This window comes from Musa acuminata, chromosome BXJ2-7 (assembly GCF_036884655.1).
Source record: "Musa acuminata AAA Group cultivar baxijiao chromosome BXJ2-7, Cavendish_Baxijiao_AAA, whole genome shotgun sequence".
Taxonomy (NCBI): Eukaryota; Viridiplantae; Streptophyta; class Magnoliopsida; order Zingiberales; family Musaceae; genus Musa; species Musa acuminata.
The window spans coordinates 30,098,071-30,117,287 of NC_088344.1; the positions used below are offsets into that span (position 1 = coordinate 30,098,071).

At 38.7% G+C, this 19,217-nt stretch overlaps 3 protein-coding genes across 3 annotated transcripts; 2 read left to right on the forward strand and 1 right to left on the reverse strand.

The window, feature by feature from the left end:
• Window positions 1–4: 4 nt before the first annotated feature.
• Window positions 5–3,159, reverse strand: LOC103992145 (E3 ubiquitin-protein ligase XB3). Its single transcript, XM_009411742.3, has 8 exons — window positions 2,858–3,159; window positions 2,719–2,778; window positions 2,554–2,625; window positions 2,318–2,439; window positions 2,063–2,206; window positions 1,851–1,958; window positions 1,052–1,310; window positions 5–510 (listed from the first exon to the last, which is right to left on the reverse strand). Exons 1-8 carry the CDS (start codon window positions 3,038–3,040, stop codon window positions 133–135), a joined length of 1,326 nt encoding a protein of 441 aa, XP_009410017.2. The 5' UTR covers window positions 3,041–3,159; the 3' UTR covers window positions 5–132.
• A 3,959-nt stretch (window positions 3,160–7,118) lies between these two features.
• LOC135617530 (kinesin-like protein KIN-5B) lies at window positions 7,119–16,195 on the forward strand. Its single transcript, XM_065117865.1, has 24 exons — window positions 7,119–7,179; window positions 7,318–7,529; window positions 7,804–7,933; window positions 8,034–8,189; window positions 8,273–8,610; window positions 8,697–8,835; window positions 11,302–11,399; window positions 11,488–11,644; window positions 11,716–11,785; window positions 11,868–11,944; window positions 12,038–12,091; window positions 12,164–12,244; window positions 12,325–12,436; window positions 12,517–12,603; window positions 12,689–12,864; window positions 12,945–13,106; window positions 13,194–13,301; window positions 13,409–13,567; window positions 13,641–13,724; window positions 13,823–14,028; window positions 14,115–14,216; window positions 14,305–14,414; window positions 14,508–14,659; window positions 15,633–16,195. The coding sequence occupies exons 2-24, from the start codon at window positions 7,354–7,356 to the stop codon at window positions 15,840–15,842; spliced, it is 3,144 nt and encodes a 1,047-aa protein (XP_064973937.1). The 5' UTR covers window positions 7,119–7,179; window positions 7,318–7,353; the 3' UTR covers window positions 15,843–16,195.
• A 1,732-nt stretch (window positions 16,196–17,927) lies between these two features.
• Window positions 17,928–18,939, forward strand: LOC135584262 (myb-related protein MYBAS1-like). The gene is made up of 3 exons (XM_065117866.1): window positions 17,928–18,111; window positions 18,188–18,317; window positions 18,377–18,939. The coding sequence occupies exons 1-3, from the start codon at window positions 17,982–17,984 to the stop codon at window positions 18,786–18,788; spliced, it is 672 nt and encodes a 223-aa protein (XP_064973938.1). The 5' UTR covers window positions 17,928–17,981; the 3' UTR covers window positions 18,789–18,939.
• Window positions 18,940–19,217: the final 278 nt, after the last annotated feature.

Here is a 19,217-nt window from a genome sequence, read left to right on the forward strand (position 1 = left end):
TTGGTGAAAGAGACTGCTTACTTGACTGCTTTTGCTTTTCAGAATGCAAGAATCTACAGAAGCAATTGATTCCCTCAACAGCAGTTATTGGAGATTTCAAATCTGGTAGCTATGTGAACTGCAATTCAATTATCAAGGCTTGTCCACCATGTCCTCGCTATCAGTAATACACCCAGAGCCACGGCTCATCTTACTAAACGATCCCATAGCCGAAGTTTTGAAGCTACTACTTTCTGCACTAAAGTTATGGGACCTCCTTGACCTCCTTAGCTTAGAGGTGGTGCCCTTTTCCCCTTCATCTTTGTCATGAGTCTTGGCGACCACCAATCTGGCAATGTTGCAGCGGCAGAAGGGGCATGATGGTGAAGGCAAGCACAAGGTTGTGGGATTTGGCTTGTTGTGGCAGCAAAGAGCCAACATGCAATGAGCACACATCTGGTGCCCACAGTCTTTGACCTCAATAGTGCAGACTTGGTCGAAGCAAATGGAACAAAGCTCTGTATCACTCGCCTGCAAGATTTTTACCCCCACATTAATTGAATCTAAAACAAATTCTGACTTCGTGCCCTCTTGACTATAAGAAATATAATATGAAAATTGTCTATAAGATCTACAGTAGAAAAGATCGTATAAGCACAAGATCTACAGTAGAAATTAGTACAATACAAAAAGGTTTTATTGACAATTGAACAGTTCAAAGATATGTAGTAGGATGACAGGATGTAGACAAAAGTACAAATATCAACTTGTAAGCAATGTCAGATGTTCGTCATCAAGATTACAGTAAACATAAAACAAGTAGGTATAACCTGACAATTAGAATCATGTTTAAACTAATGATACAATGTTATCACCTTAAACTAACCAAAGGAAGCATAAATAAATTTCCACCAGCAACTTAAGCACCACCATAAACTTAAAGCCAAGCAACAATTGTAGGTGTAAAAAACTATCAGCCTGGCACCAATTGTACCTGTTGCTAATAATCATTATCACTAGCAAACATGGATACACATTGCTGCATATGAATCCAATCAGGAAGTTGCCATACCTCAGAACTATCATCAGGAATTGCTGCATCCCAATGTGCAGGCGGTGACAATGAATATTTTGTTCCCTCCAAGATCTTCTTCTCTCTTTCCTTATTAGCCTCCGTTAGAGCAACCTCTAGCAGAGCCTTTGCGTCTGGACCAAGTTCACTGATTACCTTCAATGGAGAAGGCCAAACCAGTGGTTCGGCTGCTGATGGGTTTAGAAGAGCTGCACAAGCTCCATGGTTTCGCTTGAGGGCAACAGCATACGGTATTCGCCTACAAACAGAAATCAGCAAAATGATGATAAACAGACAAAAGTCTAATATCCTAGTATATTGTAAAATATTGGTAGATTTTGAATTCACCAAAGATTTCTAACATCCAAACTAATAGCCAAAGAACCTACAAAAATTAATAAACAAGTCCTAATATATAACAATTTTGTTATTAAAAGATCAAGAAATGTTATCATTTTCTTTATTAAAAATGATTCATTTCATAGCTAGAATATCAGTGAGATAAGCTGCGGGTATTAGATCTCTTAGGTCAACTTTTTGTATTTCTATATATTAATATATATGATAAATCTAATGGTCCAGCTGCTGATTCCTAGAAATCTGAAACTGCATGGTTGGTCAGATAACACACAGCAAAATAAGTCGATTAATCAAAGGGTCTAGAGCAAGATATTGGATGAAGAATTCAAAATTAATTCTGTGATCAATTTGTTTAGAAACCCATTTGGACACCAGGCAATTATTAGTTCGGATCTCTCCAAGGGTATAGAAAAAGGTCCAAAGGACACAGCTTACTCACCCAGCTGAATCCCTTTGAAGCCGATCCGCTCCCCATGCAAGCAATTTGCGAACACAATCCAAACTCCCTCCATGAGCTGCCAAGTGCAGAGGGGTGCTCCCAGGATAACTGGGATCGGAGTCTATTAGTTCATGGCACAAACTCCAAACACACAGCTTGTGGTAGTAGGTCATGTGCTTGAAAGCAAAAAATCAATGAAGTCATAAACATACCCATATCCACCACCAGTCGAAGCACAAACAAGAGCTCCATGGTCTAAAAGAATGTGGACACAATCCGGCCGTCTTTGCTTTGCTGCAAGGTGTAAAGGCGTCGCCCCATTGTCATCTCTAACATTTACAAACCGGGCAAATCCCCTGTAGTTTCATCAAACATACACATGGAACGATCAGAAGACGGTTTAGTATCTTAAAAAATGCCAAAAATCATCAATCAACAACGAGACTAGTGACTTCAAAAGAACCCACCAAGAATCAGCGACGCCAGTTGATCGGGCAGCGGATATAATGGCTTGAAGACAATTTGAATGACCATAATAAGCAGCATGATGAAGGCAAGTTCTTCCATTTAGCGAATCGAACATCAGAATCTAACCAAACGAAACTAAAACCAGATCATCCTCCCACTAGATTGAATCCTTTTAGCGAACAGATCAACCAAAAAAAAATCTTTAGATGAAAAAAAGATAGAATCTTGGGCTCACATTTGCCCCGGCCTCGAGTAGCTTTTGCACACAGGCAATCTTTCCGTGCATCGCAGCCAGCATCAATGGAGTCTAGAGTACAACCAGATCCCGCAAAAATCAGATATTTCACCATATTGCCGAAAGAAAAAGGAAGAAAAGATCAAGTATATATGGTATCCCCACCTGTTTATGCCGATTGGCTATATCAGGATTTCCGTATTTTTCCAGCACCAACGTCAAGACCTGCACATGTTTCCATAGATTACAAATAAAGAAACGGAAGTGCGGAAAAAGGAGATGTCTTCGGGCACGGGATCCTCACCTCGACGCGCCCATTGGCAGCGGCGATGTGGAGTGCGGAAAGGCGATCGTAGATGGTGGCGCGGCGGAGCAACGATGGATCTTCATCGATGGCGCTGCGCACTGTCTCCAAGTGGCCATCTTGGACGGCGCTGAAGAAGCCATGCTCGTAGCTCGACCCGGCGCAGCTCACCCCCTGGCCCATCCCGTGCCGCTCGTCCCCCCTCTCTCTCTCTCCAAGCACCGGACGGGCGTACAAGGAGGAGCGGGAGCAGAGGAGAGACAAGGGAGGGGAGGAAGACGAGAGAGGCTGCTGAGAGGTTTTGTTCACTAATCTCATCGGTTTAAGGTAATAAGCAAGCGTAACTTATTGCAGATCAAGTCACCCACCGGTGAAGTTACCGCATTCGGCAAAAAAGGGAAGCTTTTGTCATGGCATTAGTTGAATAATTATTTACAAATTTTCATATTATATATGTCCATATCTTCTGCAAAAGATAAATTTTCTGTAAATTCATTTACATGCATATGAATTATTCCTATAAAAATAAATACTTTTAAAATTATAAATAAATAACTATATGTAAAGAACAAGACAAGACTATGGAGCAGACTCTTTCATGTGACTATAACACTTGGTCAAAGTTAGCATGCAGATTTTGAATGAGCTGCCATGTGTCCATTATTATTTTTTTGATATTAGCAGAACATGGCACAGAATTCTTTGTGATGTACCAATAAAACTCTGACCAATCTCAAACATCATGTATTTGCATTAAGGTAGTATTAGAGAGTATCAATATAAATACGTGCTTTTAATCCAATACTAAGGTTTGTGGTTTATTATTACTCGCGGTGACTGCAAGCACCGCGTCGCTGCAGCTACAAATAAAAAATAGTAGCGCAGTGCGACAGCGGTGAGATATTTTTAGGTGGTGAACGGGTGCAGCTCCTGTTTCTTTAGACCCGGCGACCAGACACTGCAGACTCGCTAGGGATTGGGTTTCGACCAGTTGGTCCCGCTGTAGTACTGCGGGGCCCAATCTACGCACCAGTGGAAGATGGTGTTCTCCTGCTCGGTCGCTCGCTCCAGACACACGTGGGAAAGGAAAGTGGATGGAGTTGAATAGATATCACAAACACGTGGCAGACAGTAGTGGATGTATAATATTAGACGCGTAAGAGAGCTGTCCAAATTGGAGATCTGCTGGCCAGTCAAGAACAAGCTCCAAATCCGAATGCTTCGTATTAGCAAATCCAAATATACTGAGATACCCATGAAGAAGATTAAATGTGTTTTATGGTAATGATATCAGAACTTTCTTCTCCATGTAAATGTCTTATTAATGTATTGAGATATGTAGGCTGATTAGTGTATTATTAGACTTGTCACTAATGAGATTTAAGTTTAAAAAATAAAAAATAGTTTCATTATAAATATAAATAAATAATATATATTATTTGTTTATATTTATAATGAAACTATTTTTTTTTAAACTTAAATCTCGTAATGTGTTCTAAGAAATTTTTTATTTCAAGATATGCTGCCTCTTTTAATATTTCTCAAAGGATGTATCTGATAATATTAGGACATTATTTACTGATAATATTATATGGACTAATTATAAGATGAACTGATCTAATTCCTCAATTATAATGTTTTTGAATAGACTTAGTGTTTTGTTGAAGATGCTAAAAATATCATAAGTCTATTCAAAAACATTATACTCTTCTTATTTAGTTATTTATATTTCTAAATTAACAAAAAATACATATCTGAAATCATATTTTTGTATACGAACTAATATTTATTAGCTTTTTGAGTCTATTTACCTCAATTCTAGTATTTTTGAATAGGCTTAAGATATTTTGGTGAAGATACAAAGATAAATATAAATATTATACATATGAATTGGACTAATTCACCACATGGAATGATTCATAGCTATAATCAAATGCTATTCCAATTGTTTTGTTAGAAAAAAAAATAAAAAATTATAACAAGTAAAAATATCTTTTGGGAAATACCAAAAGAGACATCTTCTAAACAGATAATTTTATTTAGAAATTCATATATATATATATATATATATATATATGAATTTCTAAATAAAAGAAAAGGTCGCATGCTTTGCCTCCATGAAATGATAGCATGATAGGACTCGAAAGGATTAGAGAGATGAGGAGGATGGTACCATATCCCATGTCTAAGATGGAAGAACAAGTAAAGGCACCTAAGTTGGGGAGGTGGTTGTGCCTTTTGAAGGGACAAGCTTATGGTCTAATTCAAGACCTTTGATTTGGTGCCATTCTTGATGACACCTTCCATGCATGAAGTGGTCTCCTCTGCCGTCTCTCATTCAACCCCAATACATAGGGAACCAACACTTCCGTGAAGACGTGCCGTGCCTTCGAATACAAACGGCCAGTGTGACGCAAAGGGAAGAAGAAGAAGGAGAAGTCTCACTTGTCGAAGCAAAGGTTAGGTTTTAGTATCCCTCAAGACGAATCACCGAGGTGTAAATAAAAATATAGCTTGTTTAGTAGGGTGTGATGATGACTTGGTTTAATTAAGTGGAAGATGGTGACTGCTTAATGACTAAAGGATGTTGAGGTGTCCCGGTTATTGCTTCTTCCTGCATAACTTCATTATTACAGCATTGAAGAAGGGAAGAAAAAGCTAATGGACATAAAAATTTTTATATAGATCAATAGTGACTTTTGTCCCAAGATGAATTCTCGATCTTCGTATATGACAGATTCTTAAAGATATATATTCTTGAATGTGAAGAAGAAAGATATAGGAAGAATTAAGAAGAAAAAAAGATAAAACTAAGAATATATTTATAATTGTCTAGCTAATATTTTTGGTATAAATTGATTTTAAATTTTCATGTAAGTAGTAGATTTTGATAAATCATCAAGCTAATATTAAAATAAATAAATTTAATACACCATCGTCAAACCAAATTTATGTGATCAGATGGTAAATCCTCAATCTTCAAGAATTGACTATGATATATCATATAATAAATGATTAATCTCTATTTTATTAAAGTTATGATAAAAAAAAAGAGAAGAAAAAGCAGATATTATTCACACTTGGCATTGCTGCATATAATACACACGAAGGTCAAGAAGTGACGAGATGAATTAGACACACGCTTTCCTCTCCATCGTCAAGTCAGGTGCATCATTTCTACACAATTTTAAGATGACAACTGCACTCCAATACAAGACGCAGACAGGAAGTAGGATGGAGGATTGTAACGAGTGCTAATGATGCGAATCATTAGCAGGTGAAATGAGCCAAACTGAAGCCTTCATCTTAATTTTAGCTCCATCATAACGCTCTCTCTCTCTCTCTCTCTCTCTCTCTCTCTCTCTCTTGATTTGAGATGCTAACTTGTTGCTGGTGGTAGGTCTTTCATGGAGCAGTCACCAAACTACTATGAAGCCTTGACTATGATAAAAGGCATTTAGATTGTAACCTGAGTTATCTTTGAGTTAAATTACTTCAATTTGGTAGAGTTTGTTAACCTAAAGAGAGCTCCGCTTTGGTAAAAAATATCTTTGAAGATGATGATATATTAGATCTTTTTATCAAATTTTAATATATTTTTAAAGATGTGAGTCAGTTTAGTTAATAAAGACTTCGATAGTTTTTCGTAATGTTTTGGAATCAAATCCGTCTTTATCATTTATTTACTTCTTATATAATTTTTTTTAAAACTATTAGGCTTATATAATTTTTATTTTAAATTTTTTTTTTGGAGTCAACTGAGTTAAAACTTCTCTGAAACGTACTTATGAAATATATTAGATCTTTTTATCAAATTTTAATATATTTTTAAAGATGTGAGTCAGTTTAGTTAATAAAGACTTTGATAGTTTTCCGTAATGTTTTAGGATCAAATCCGTCTTTATCATTTATTTACTTTTTATATAAATTTTTTTTTAAGACTATTAGGTTTATATAAATTTTATTTTAATTTATTTTTTTGGAGTCGACTGAGTTAAAACTTCTCTGAAACGTACGTATGAAATTGCAATTAAAGGGTTTTCTGTATAAAGAACCTGAGCACGAATTACTCCGCCGGCTCCTTCTAAGCCCATCCTTCCATTGGTAGTTCAATAGCTAATTTGTGTTATCCCAATAAATTTGTCCACTAGCCGTTCGCCACGTAGACGACATGAAACTTGTTATTTGGTTCCGACGGAGCGATAGAATCGTCGTCTTTTGAAAGTTCAAATTTTTCGCCGAAAGCCCTCCAAAATCCCGAGTCCAGATCTGCTCGATCCCATTCCCCATTCTCGAGCATAGCTCGGATCTCCAGCGATCAGGTAAGAATTCTCGAATGCTCCATCGTTTCGGATTCCGGAATCTTGTGATTCTTTCTTTCTTTCTCCTAAATTGTTCTTTAGATTGAGATTGACGGCTTATTCAAGTAAATGCGCTCGTGTGATTGGTGTGTTTTTAAGGATTGCGGAGAGGAGAGGCTCTCTGCTGCTGGAATCATGTCCGTGACTCCCAATCGGAGATTCGGGTTTCCGTTACCCCCGACCCCGTCTCCTTTTCTGACCCCTCGCCCCGAGAAGCGGCAGCTGGACCTCAGGTGGGCTGACGGTGGCCCGACCTCCAACCGGCATGACAAAGATAAGGAGGTCAATGTTCAAGTCGTACTCAGATGCAGGTCAGTCGTTTTTGTACTCCTTTCGCGCTAACCTGTTGGGAGATTAGATCTTAGAATCACAACTGCTATGAAGTCTTCATAGTTGCTTGCGGTTTATGACTAAGAGATGCTTTCTTTTGGTTCATGTGTCGTGTGGTTTATGGTTCGAGGGCGATGAAGCTCTAACAGGCTTACGCCTTTGGTGGAACAAAGAGAGTTAGATCTTTTTCTTTATAGATCTTCTGGGTTTGTTGATGGTTTTTGAGATCCAATTATTGAATGGACCACCTAACAGGCCATTGAATGATGACGAGCAAAGGCTGAATGTTCAAAAGGTGATATCTTGCAACGAACAGAAGAACGAGGTGACTGTCATACAAGGCATGATGAACAAACAAGTCGATAAGACATTTACCTTCGACAAGGTATGCCAGGTTTTTGTTCTTTTTTTTTGGCTTACTGACCAATTAAAGTGAAACAATGGCTGTCGTCTTTCATTGGTTTCCTTCTTTCTTGTTTCGGCAGGTGTTTGGACCTAAAACTCAACAAGGAATGACATACGTCCACGCTGTTGCACCACTGGTCAATGATGTTCTCGAAGGTTTCAACTGCACTGTATTTGCCTATGGTCAGACAGGCACAGGAAAAACTTATACGATGGAGGGAAGTACAAAGCCTAAGGTAAATGATACTGATCCAAACTTGGTTTGTTTAAATTAGGAGAACTTGAACTTGTATGCCAGGGATTGCTTCTTTGAGTATAGGGTCAACATCTATCGGTCGATGCTGGAGTGATTCCAAGAGCTGTCCGCCACATTTTTGATACTTTAGAGGGCCGGAAGGCCGATTATAGTATGAAGGTAACCTTCCTGGAGCTGTACAATGAAGAAATAACTGATCTGCTAGCTACCGAAGAGCAAACTAGACTTGCAGAAGATAGACAAAGGAAACAAATCTCTCTTATGGAAGATGGTAAGGGTGGTGCAGTTATAAGAGGTTTAGAAGAGGTGGCTGTTTACAGTGTCGATGAAATTTACAGCCTCCTAGAACGTGGATCTGCCAAGAGACGGACAGCAGATACTCTGTTAAACAAGCAGAGCAGGTGCCCTACTGTCTTTTTCTGATTATTCTCCAGTGGAAAGATTTGCATGGAGTAGTCAGCAACTTGGTTCCCTTTTCTTTGGGCAGTCGGTCGCATTCAGTCTTTTCTATCACAATCCATGTGAAAGAAGCAACCATAGGAAATGATGAACTTATCAAGTGTGGCAGGCTTAATCTTGTAGATTTGGCTGGCTCAGAAAATATATCCCGTTCTGGTGCAAGAGAGGTAACTACTTCCACTGAACTCCATCTGGACTCAACAAAATCTTAGTTTTGCTCCAAGTTATCTATTACATTATAATATGCGGGAGATGATAATTCAGTCATCTTCTTGTATAAGAATTATTTCTTGTATCATTGAATACGTAGCATTATGTCCTGATTACCTTCCTTGCTTTGTTCTCTTATGTGTGATTATTTATAGCTGATTCAACTGTGATTTTCTGATGAACTAAGTTGTTGCTTGAAATGGGTTTTGTGAATTATTTTCATCAGATCATGATACATGCTTGAATTTGAGCTGACTATATGCTTGTGAAAGATGTCCTCATTTTAATTTATGACTTCATACTACCAACAAGCAACTCTGATCTGCAGATAGGGTTCTTTTGAGCTAATATGTCTTCTTTTTATCCTTAAGGTACATAATGCGTCAGCTAATATTTCTTCTCGCATGAATCATTACTACCTGTTGATTATATCCTGTTCTGCACGACTTGGATGTAGCACATGAGTCAAACACAGACTGCAGATTTTAGCTGTTTGCTTGCAGTCTTTTTGGGCATCATAGTGATCCCAAATATAAGGTACAAACATCTTACAGCAGTAGATAGCTTATGAATATTGTGTAAAACAAAAGATGTTTTTTTTCTAAGGATTGCAATTGTCTTACTAGTATGCAACTGCTATGCTAAACTTAAGCTTGTAAAAGATATAGGAATGCATTCAGGAGTTTAACTTGGTGCATGTGCAGTTTACACTCGAGATTAACTAATAAAAGTGCAACTATGTCAAATAATGAAATTTCCACGTACAAATGATGTCTATATACGTTCAAGGACTTACACAAGTAATATACATCAGTTATGTGTAGATAAGTATTTAAATGCTCCAAAAAGTGGTTGCAGCTGCAGTGATCAAGGTTTTGTATAGCACAATGTGATGGATATATAAAACTAGGGCCTACATGACCATCCATGCAGACCCCATTATAGAACCATGTATGTAGCATTTAGTACTTTTGGAAGGCTTAGTCAAATACAATGTTTTCAGAAGCTCAAATTGTAACCATCCCTCATAAGATTCTCTGGTTTTAATGATGTCTGCTTGGGTGCCTGCATCATAAGACTTGTCAGAAGGTGTGCACACTTATTAGATGTATTTCTATTTTTTATGTTCCTTTTATTGATTTGTCTTTGCTTTCTATATTCATATATATATAAATACATATATATACACATACACACACACACACACACACACACACACACACACACACACACACACACACACACACACACACACACACACACACACATATATATATATATATATATAACAAATAATCAGAAGGGTTTAATTAGTTGAGCCAGGGAAGAAGGACATCGTGACTCCTTTTTTTAATCCTTTTCTTTTTTTGCTGCCACCTTATTGTTCCAACTTTGTCCTTGTTTTCCTGTTCTTTCTTTCTTCTTAATTTGTATTCTCTTTGCTCGTGGAGAAATTGTCTTTTCTTGAACTTGTATTTTGCTTTCTTGTTATCCCTGCACTCCAACTGTTTGTTCTCTTTCATTGTTTTCCTTTTTGTTATATTCCTTTTTTTTTCAAAATATTAGCTTGTTCCTCTTTTTTTTTTTTTTTTTAAATCCAAATTCAAAAGGATGAGGTTCTTTGATTACCTGAATATCAAAGAAAATAATAACAAGAGCATGGCAAAGGATTTGTTAAGCCTTGCCCAAATCCTCTCTTGTCGTTTCTTGTTGCACTAGGCAAATGGTTTTATCTGAAACCAAGATCAAGAATACTTTTGTTACAGTAGACTTGTGGTTCATCGTGTCAAGGGTTGTTTAGGATGAGTGCCAATCAAGGATGAGAATCTACATGGAAAGAAAAGTGAAGGGTGTCAAAGCCTCAGAAGCAAGTCCCCTTTGGTGCTCAGGGTAGTACACATGCAAGGCAGTGGCAGAGATTCCACAGAGAAAAAGTGCAAGATAGGTGGGAACAATAAATGAGCTGGAGAGGACTTGACTGATTGGAATATGCTTGCATGTGTTGTGCAAAGACCAAATCCATGTCGGTGGGCTTAGGCGCGTGATGGTCAGAAGGTGGGTGGCTGGCGGAAGCACTAGCCACACTGAGTGTTCTCGTTACAGTTTCCTGGCCGCTGGAGATCTCGCCAATGGAGGGATAGGATAAAGATAGGTGACAAAGACTTGTATTTACTTGTCTATATTTGCAAAATCCTTAGTGAAAGGTAGACAATGGTGCTAATTATGTCTCATTCTTTTAAAAAGTTCAGCTAAGTTGGGTCAGTTTAAATTTTTTGTTTGATCCAATGCTTTGTACCATTATCACTTTGTCTTGCTTAGGTTGTAAAGGTAATATGATACTCAATCTATTAACTATTTATGGTGTTTTAGTTGTTGGCATCATGAGTATCCCTAATTGCTAGATATATGGATGACAATCCTAGGGCAGAGCAAGGGAAGCAGGAGAGGTGAACAAGAGCCTGTTAACACTTGGTCGTGTCATAACTTCGCTGGCGGAGCATTCTAGCCACATACCTTATAGGTTTGGACATGAAATCTTGAGCTTCATGGCGCTTTTGTACAGTTCCACTGCTGTTCCGTTTGTTCTGAATGCAGCTAACATTAAGCAGGGATTGTAAGTTGACAAGGTTGTTAAGGGAATCTTTAGGTGGCAGAGCAAAAACCTGTATAATAGCAACAATATCTCCATCTGCTCACTCTTTAGAGGAAACTCTAAACACCCTTGATTATGCATGCCGTGCGAAGAACATCAAGAACAAGCCAGAGGTGTGATATTGGTGTGTATCTGACATCTAGTTCTCTTATGTATTTACTAAAGATATCCATTTCTTTTGCAGGCAAACAAAAAATTTTCGAAGTCTGTACTTCTGAAGGATCTGTTCCTAGAAATTGAGAAGTTAAAACAAGGTTAGATCATGATTTGTTAGTTCAACAATCATATTGTTTGTTGTCATGGATACTTATCTTACATTTGATTGATCTAGCATAGATGTAAGAGCGGCAAGGGAGAAAAATGGCATTTACATTCCCCAAGAAAGATTTTTACAGGATGAGGCGGAGAAGAAGGTGAAAATCTTGTTTTTTATATTTTGATTTTGGTCTGATATGTAGCCATCGGTTATTTTGGTTGCTTGTCAATCTAAAAGGATGCTGATACAGGCAACACATGAAAAATTAGACGTTTTGGAGTTTGATTTGGATCATGCACGAAAGGTATGCTCTTAATTAACTTAATAAGACTCTTTTTTTTTTTCTGCACACAGATATAATCTTTCATTTTGACAGCAAGCTGACAGATTTCAAGAACTTTACCATGCTGAACAAGAAAGGAATCTGGACTTGGAAAGCAAACTCAAGGAATGCAAGGTGAAATGCTTGCTACTTAGTTGATTGCTACATTAATAAAACAACATATTAATAAAATTGCCCAAAATTTCCTTTTTTAGACAAATCTTGAAGGGAACAAGAAGGCCTATCTGGAGTTGCAAGAAATTTTAATGAGAAGCAATCTGATGCTCAAGGAAAGGGAGTATATCATTTCAAACCTGTTAGATTCTGGTAAGTCAGCTAAAGAAGTCTGGTCGATTCAGTATAAGCAACTGCCTCCTGAGTCATTCAACTTTTTCAATACAAAATAGAGAATACTATTCTTACACGTGCAAAGGTGCTGCGGAGTGATCTGGAAATTGCATCAGAGGACATGTCGCTCCTCTTTGCTAAAATAGGCAAGTACCATTCTGTCCGCTTAATAAAAAAATATGTATGGACTATCTTATATTTCTTAATATGATAATTTGTTCTTCTCTGTAGAGCGGCAATCTCAAATTGAAGCAAAAAACCATGGCTTGGTTGTTGATTTTGGCTCTGAGCTTGATGAGAGTCTCAAAACATTACATAGGATGGTGATAGGATCAATTTGTGAAAACCATGAATCGTTAAAATCCATGGAAGAATATGTTAGCTCATTTGTTGCAGCCAAATGTGAGGTAACATGCGAAACTATTAGTTTATGTATATATTGAAGGTTTGTGTTACTCAAGCTTTTTATTACATATGATATTTTCAGGCAGCCAAATGCTTGGATTTGAAACATGAGAGACTTAAAAGCATATACAGTTCTGGTATCCTGCATATGAAGGAACTTGCAGGTGCGCTACAACATAAAGCCTTTTCAGACCTAGAAGAAACTAGATCAACAATGTTTGCTCAGATGATCGCTGTTGAGAATGTATGAGGCGGATATAATATATCATATTTTATAATATGAATATGTATGCCAAGCCTCAAAATACTTCAAACTCTCTGTACCCTGCAGTTTCTTGTGACTGTTGCTTCAGAGGCTGAGCAGGTTCTGCATGATATTCAAATATCCCTGTCTGAACAAAAGGATTTGCTGGATTTTTTTGTCCAGCAACAAGCGATGGTATAGACTCTTTTTTTGACACTGTATCTTGATGGTCATCTAACTGCTTGACCTTTAAATTTTGTAGCTCTTGCTCCAGACTAATTTATATTTCCTGAAAACAACAGGAATTGCAAAGAAATCTTGTTTCGACAGAAGCCATCTCCAAGACAACAATTCATTTCTTCCATGAATTGCAGAGACAGGTCTCCAAGCTTTTAAAGAATCTTGAACATGACCAGTTGGAAAAATCACGCCGCCTAGCTGCATTTGAGAAGAACTTTGTGGTAAATGATAATTATAAAATTAGCACACCAGGTTAACATAGGTCTTTCAAATTGATTCAGGTTTTGTGTTCAGGATTTATCTGCTAGAGAAGACAAAGCAGCATTTGAAAAAATATCTTTGATATTTACAAATTTGATGAAATTAAAATTGCAGATGGTAAGTATTCTTTAGTTTGTGAAATGTACACAATTGGAACTTGATATAGTATAATTAAATATGACACCGAGATAACATTTCTTGTTAACTATGAGTAGGTGTCTGAGGTTTTAGGAAATGTGGATGACACAAATGCTGAAGACAGTAGGAGGCAGCAGGTGGAGGTGGCCAACATGCAGCTAACATCTGATAATGCCAAAAAGTCATGGATCAATTACATAGAAAGGGTAGAAAGTCAGATTCAGGACGATGCCACTTCAATCACGAAGATCAGAACGACAATGGACAACGTTTTTCAGAACTGGTGTGCTTCTGAGATTTGGTTTTTGTTGTACTGGAACTTCAGCCTTCGTAAGAATACTGCCACATGCCTACTTCTTTCTTGTGCAGTTCAATAAAAGTGGGTCAGTCTTTGCATCATTGGAAGAACATTCAATCAACCATAGATCACATGCACAAGGATTCAACTGCAGAAGTTGATTGTTTTGTAGTGTAAGTTGAATTAACCATAAATGGAAGTTTCTGTCTACTAAACTTTTGTGTAATTTTTATCTGCTGTTATTTTTTGTTCTTCTGATAGATCAAGGAACCAAGAAAGGAAAAATATTTTTGAAGAATTCACATCAGTGGTCTCTGAAAACAATGTGCAATTTGACTCTGAAACCATTGATCTCCAGGCAGCCGCTAAGAGTAATTATATTCACTTAAAAAGTAGTTTTCAGGTTTCAAGTCTCCTTTGTCCTGTTTTTCATATGGCCCATTGCCACATGTTTTGAATTGCAGTGTCACTTGTATTGGACCATGAGGTTATGGAGCGCATAGAGTCCACATCAACCATGTGCTTTGACCATCTAAAAGGTTTGCGGGATACTCATAGTGAAAATGTTAAAGATATCAGAAGTTTGGCAGACAAATGCCTTCTAAGGGAATACACGGTATGCCTTTTGATTCTTTCCTTCAATTTATGGTTGTACTGCTAGCAAATCCCGATCTCTTGAATTGTTGCATGTTAAAAAAATTAATAAAGATGTTTTTTTATAATTTGAGAAAAGAATTCCATTGGATGCTTCAGATTATTTATGCCAATTCTTAGGGGTGCTTAGGTTCTTAGTTTCTATGGGTCTATGGACTCCCTTTTACATGTGGAAGATAAGACTTTTGAGTCCTAAATTTATTGAAGAAGTCCATGCTGAAACAGAAGCACTAGAAGCAGGGTCCAGTAGAACAATGTTGCGGTCCATCTAAATGATGTTGTTGGCTAGTGTCATTCCAAATTTAAATTTGAAAAAAAGTGAACTTATGTTGACACGGCAAGCGATGCATTAACTGCTTTTTATTATATGATATCTGGAGTACTCATTTTATGAAATTCTAGTTTTGTGGCAGTGTTATGCAGATTAGTTTTTTATAGTTGAAAAAAAGTATTTAGAAGTAAATATTGCAGATTCCTAAATAATTAATCAATTAAGTCGTTGTTTATGATATGAAATGGAGAGAAATTGGATGTAGTTTTTCAGATGAAGAGAGAAAAATCTGTGAGAGGTCGTAAAATTACATTTCATTGGTTGACTCAGATGATAGGATTAAACATGGCATTAGATTGGATTAGACATACATTATTCAAATGCTGTGCAGTGTTTTCATATTATGCACCAGTTTGTCGTTTAATCCTTCTGTCTACTCTGTTTTCACATATTTGTACAAGATATTAACTGCTGCTAAGTGTTCATCGTTAACGGTCACTAAAAACCAGTGTCATTTAGTCCTTCTGTCTGCATGTCATTGCTTCTATTTTCGTTAGTTTCCTAAAATCTGAAGTTTGGATTTAAAATCTTTGAGCTAATAAGTTAAGAGGTCTGATAATTTCTAGTAAAGTAGGTTCTCTGATGTTAAATTGCTTCCTGGCAGGTTGACAATCCAACTAGTCTTACACCCACAAAGCGTTCTCTCAATGTTCCGAGTTTAGCATCCATTGAAGAACTAAGGACACAGTTGGAAGACCCAATTAAGCATGATAGGCGGGACAGCAACCTAAGAGAAACTGAAGAAAAGCAGCAGCATGTCTGTGCACCTATGCCAACCCCAAGAAGCCCACTTACGCCCATCAACTCATTATGAGCAGACAACCGAGATAGCATCTGGCACTGCCTCTGAACCGTGCCGATTAAGCCCAATTAATCAACCTCATTCTGATTAGTGCTATGCAGTCAACAGCAGTGCAAAAGTTTGGCGACTGGGCATTTTGTTCGTTGACCAAAATTTCTTTGAGAATCTGTATATTACCACCAAGTTTGCTGCCATGTTGTAGCCAGATCAAGTCATCTTGACAAATCGGCGTGATGTAATACTGTTGTCTTTAATTAATGCTCTAAAACTAGTGTCATCAACATATTGGCTTCTTGTAGCATTCTATTTCACATGTTCTACATCGATCTAATGAAGCGAAGGGAAGGGATGATGCTGTTAAGGAATTGCTGAATCGTTCTTACATTTCTAGATGCTAGTGTTTGCCACCAGTTCTTCAATTACTCGCTGCCTGTGTTGGCACTTGCGCAGTAAACTTGGTTAGCAAAATTGAAGCATCGCTGCTTACTTCGATCGTCGTGTGGATGCAATTGAAGCAGAAGAGCCAAAGCATCTCAGTCTGAGACGGCAGATCGTTGACGACGGCCAAAGCACGCCCAGACTCTTCCCAAGGAACACAGACTTGACGGCTTTCCGTGGACTATGCCATCACGTCAGTGGGGATGTGCTCACTAACTATTAAGGATAGAAGACTACGAGATCTCGTCGCCTTTTCCTGTGCATATGCTCTCGTTTGTCTCCGTAGTGGGTTTGGCGGAGTCAACGCCTTGTGACAATGCAGCTTCCCGTGCCGTGATCTCTAGGAATAATCTCTCCCCATCGAGGAACTATTGCCGTGGCATTCGTTTTCACATCCCTGACCTGACTCCACACCATTGCGTTAGCAGCAAAGCAAGGTTTAGATTGAAGGAGACAGAAAGAATTGATGTCTCTTTCCTTCACTTGTACCCATTTCTCTCTATCCTGCAGCAAAGGCAACAGTTCAAAAGAGATGCACTTGCTAACTCCTTTGAAGCATATACATGAAAAAGAAGAGTAAGTAAAAAAGCTTATCTTGTCTGTCACCAACAAAAACTCGTGCTGACTGCAATGGTCGGGGTAGAGCCACGGCAAGTCGGCGAGGAAGGCCAAACCGCTGAAGGTGATGGCAAGTGGTGGCGTCCACGCCGCAGTACTGCCACAGCTTTTGGCTGCCGCCACGCACTTCCGCAAGTGGAGCCTCGATGGGGTTCGTACCACTCTGCAGCACTTCTTATCGCTTCTGCATGCGCTGTTCTTCGTCGTCGAGGATGCTCGCTGCAGTCCGCACAGTGCGTGGGCAAAGTGCGTACGGCAGCACCTGCCGATCGACTCCTCGATTCGAGCAGTAAGCGGCTCTACTGTTTAAAAATGACCACATACATCATGTAAGACGTAAGACAAATAATTCCCACTTCCAATGTCACGACCGGAGTTCAATAATTCCTTCACGGATCAAAATACTTAAGTGAGAGTTAACATAATACACTCATCAGATCCTTATAAGCTAATTATATATATTGTCCACTTCCGATATGGGATTAATGGGATGTTACACCTTAATCGGACAAAAATAAATCAAACGATCCACGAGCTCATGATGAGATGAGATGAACTAAAACTACAGCTTTCACTGATTGTGTTAATTAAGGGATAAATTATAAATTGATTTACGATAAATCCATCAATCACTTGTCGATCTTAATTTTAATAAACTTTCGATGTGAGTTTAAATTAAAATAAAATATTATAATCTCTTTTAAATAACAGAGAGCTATTTTTCTTATACTAAATCAACTCTAATATTAATTGTTATTGATTTAAAATAATTAATTATTAATTTTATTATACCAAAATTATTATTGATTTAAAATATTTAAACTAAAATTCAAAATAGTATACGTATGCGAAGCTAAATCAGAATGTTACGATGATATACTTATAATCCAAAATTATATTGACAGCCTCATACATTATTATTATTATTATTATTATTATTATTATTATTATTATTATTATTATTATTATTATTATTATTGTTTTATATGTTGGATACATATTTGCAGCACTATAAATGACTCCGACCAAAGGCCTCGGGAATCGACAGAAGAAGAGAGGGGGGGAAGTACGAGCGCGTACGTGCGCAACTCGGTGATGGTGCCGCCTGCGATGGAAGCGACGCAGCCGAGGAAAGGGCCGTGGACGGAGCAGGAGGACCTCCAACTGGTATGGTTTGTGCGCTTGTTCGGTGAACGTCGTTGGGACATCTTAGCCAAGGTGTCAGGTTTGAGCGGTGGCGGGGGATAGGAAGGCCCAGAAGGGCAATCTCGTGTTGTGCGTTAACCTGCTTGGTGTTGTAGGCCTTAACAGGACAGGCAAGAGTTGCAGGTTGCGCTGGGTTAATTACCTTCACCCCGGCCTCAAACGCGGCCGCCTGACGCCCCAGGAAGAACGCCTTGTGCTCGACCTTCATGCAAAGTGGGGCAATAGGTCCGACTGATCTCTCCTCTCTCGATCCCAAATTTCAAGGCTGACAGGTTTGCTCGTAGGTGGTCTCGCATTGCTCGGAGGCTCCCAGGGCGCACGGACAACGAGATCAAGAACTACTGGAGGACGCACATGAGAAGGAAGGCACAAGAACGGAACAGGAGCGCATGCCCCTCGCCCTCTTCGTCGTCCGTTGATGGACCGCAACTTGGGATCGAAAAGCCTGGCGGTGGGAGCGTTGCAGGGGGCAACTCCTTGATCTCAGGGCTTGGGGTGAACGATGAAGTCGCGAAAGGATACACCATGGATCAGATCTGGAATGAGATAGCTGCATCGGCATCGGCCAGTGGGTTGAGCTTCGAAGAAGAGCAAGACTGCCCTCCAATGCCTTGTTCCATGTGGGGAGTAGATGACGAAGACACAAGGATGCTGAATCCCATGCCTCTTCTTGCTTTCCCTTGTCATGAATTCTGATATGCTACATCTACATCTATGTAAATTTGATGTGCTACCCTGCATCCATCATCCGTGTTTCATGTGACAAAGATCAGTCATCTATTGTAGAAAGTCAAAGTCCCCTCCTCTGTTGTCTACATATATCAAAGCTCGTTCTACTTCATCTTCACTGAAAAATCATTCTCTCTGCCTCGACAGTTTCTCTCACTCCAATGAGAAAGAAGAAGATGCATAAGGTTAGCAAAGATGATGAAAAGTAGCAAGCAGTGGTTGGTATGATAAGGAATTGGTCTGCTGATCAAAGAGCCTCTGGCTGGCGGCCATGAACCTTGTTGCTCGGGTGGTAGTGCTCCCAGCGTTATCTTGGAGGGAGGACGAGATAAAGCTAATGGTGGACCAGTCATCGTCGTCATCGCCAGAGCAGGGCAGACATCTGATTCGTTAGAA

Coding starts and splice junctions, on each gene's coding strand:
- LOC103992145 (XM_009411742.3), bottom strand. CDS start 3,040: ATGGGCCAGGGGGTGAGCTGCGCCGGGTCGAGCTACGAGCATGGCTTC. Junction 2,440..2,553: donor TACTCGAGGCCGGGGCAAAT/GTGAGCCCAAGA, acceptor TCGTTTGGTTAG/ATTCTGATGTTCGATTCGCT. Junction 1,959..2,062: donor TCGACTGGTGGTGGATATGG/GTATGTTTATGA, acceptor CTCCGATCCCAG/TTATCCTGGGAGCACCCCTC.
- LOC135617530 (XM_065117865.1), top strand. CDS start 7,354: ATGTCCGTGACTCCCAATCGGAGATTCGGGTTTCCGTTACCCCCGACC. Junction 8,190..8,272: donor AGGGAAGTACAAAGCCTAAG/GTAAATGATACT, acceptor CTTTGAGTATAG/GGTCAACATCTATCGGTCGA. Junction 13,302..13,408: donor TTGTCCAGCAACAAGCGATG/GTATAGACTCTT, acceptor TGAAAACAACAG/GAATTGCAAAGAAATCTTGT.
- LOC135584262 (XM_065117866.1), top strand. CDS start 17,982: ATGGTGCCGCCTGCGATGGAAGCGACGCAGCCGAGGAAAGGGCCGTGG. Junction 18,112..18,187: donor CATCTTAGCCAAGGTGTCAG/GTTTGAGCGGTG, acceptor TTGGTGTTGTAG/GCCTTAACAGGACAGGCAAG. Junction 18,318..18,376: donor CATGCAAAGTGGGGCAATAG/GTCCGACTGATC, acceptor GTTTGCTCGTAG/GTGGTCTCGCATTGCTCGGA.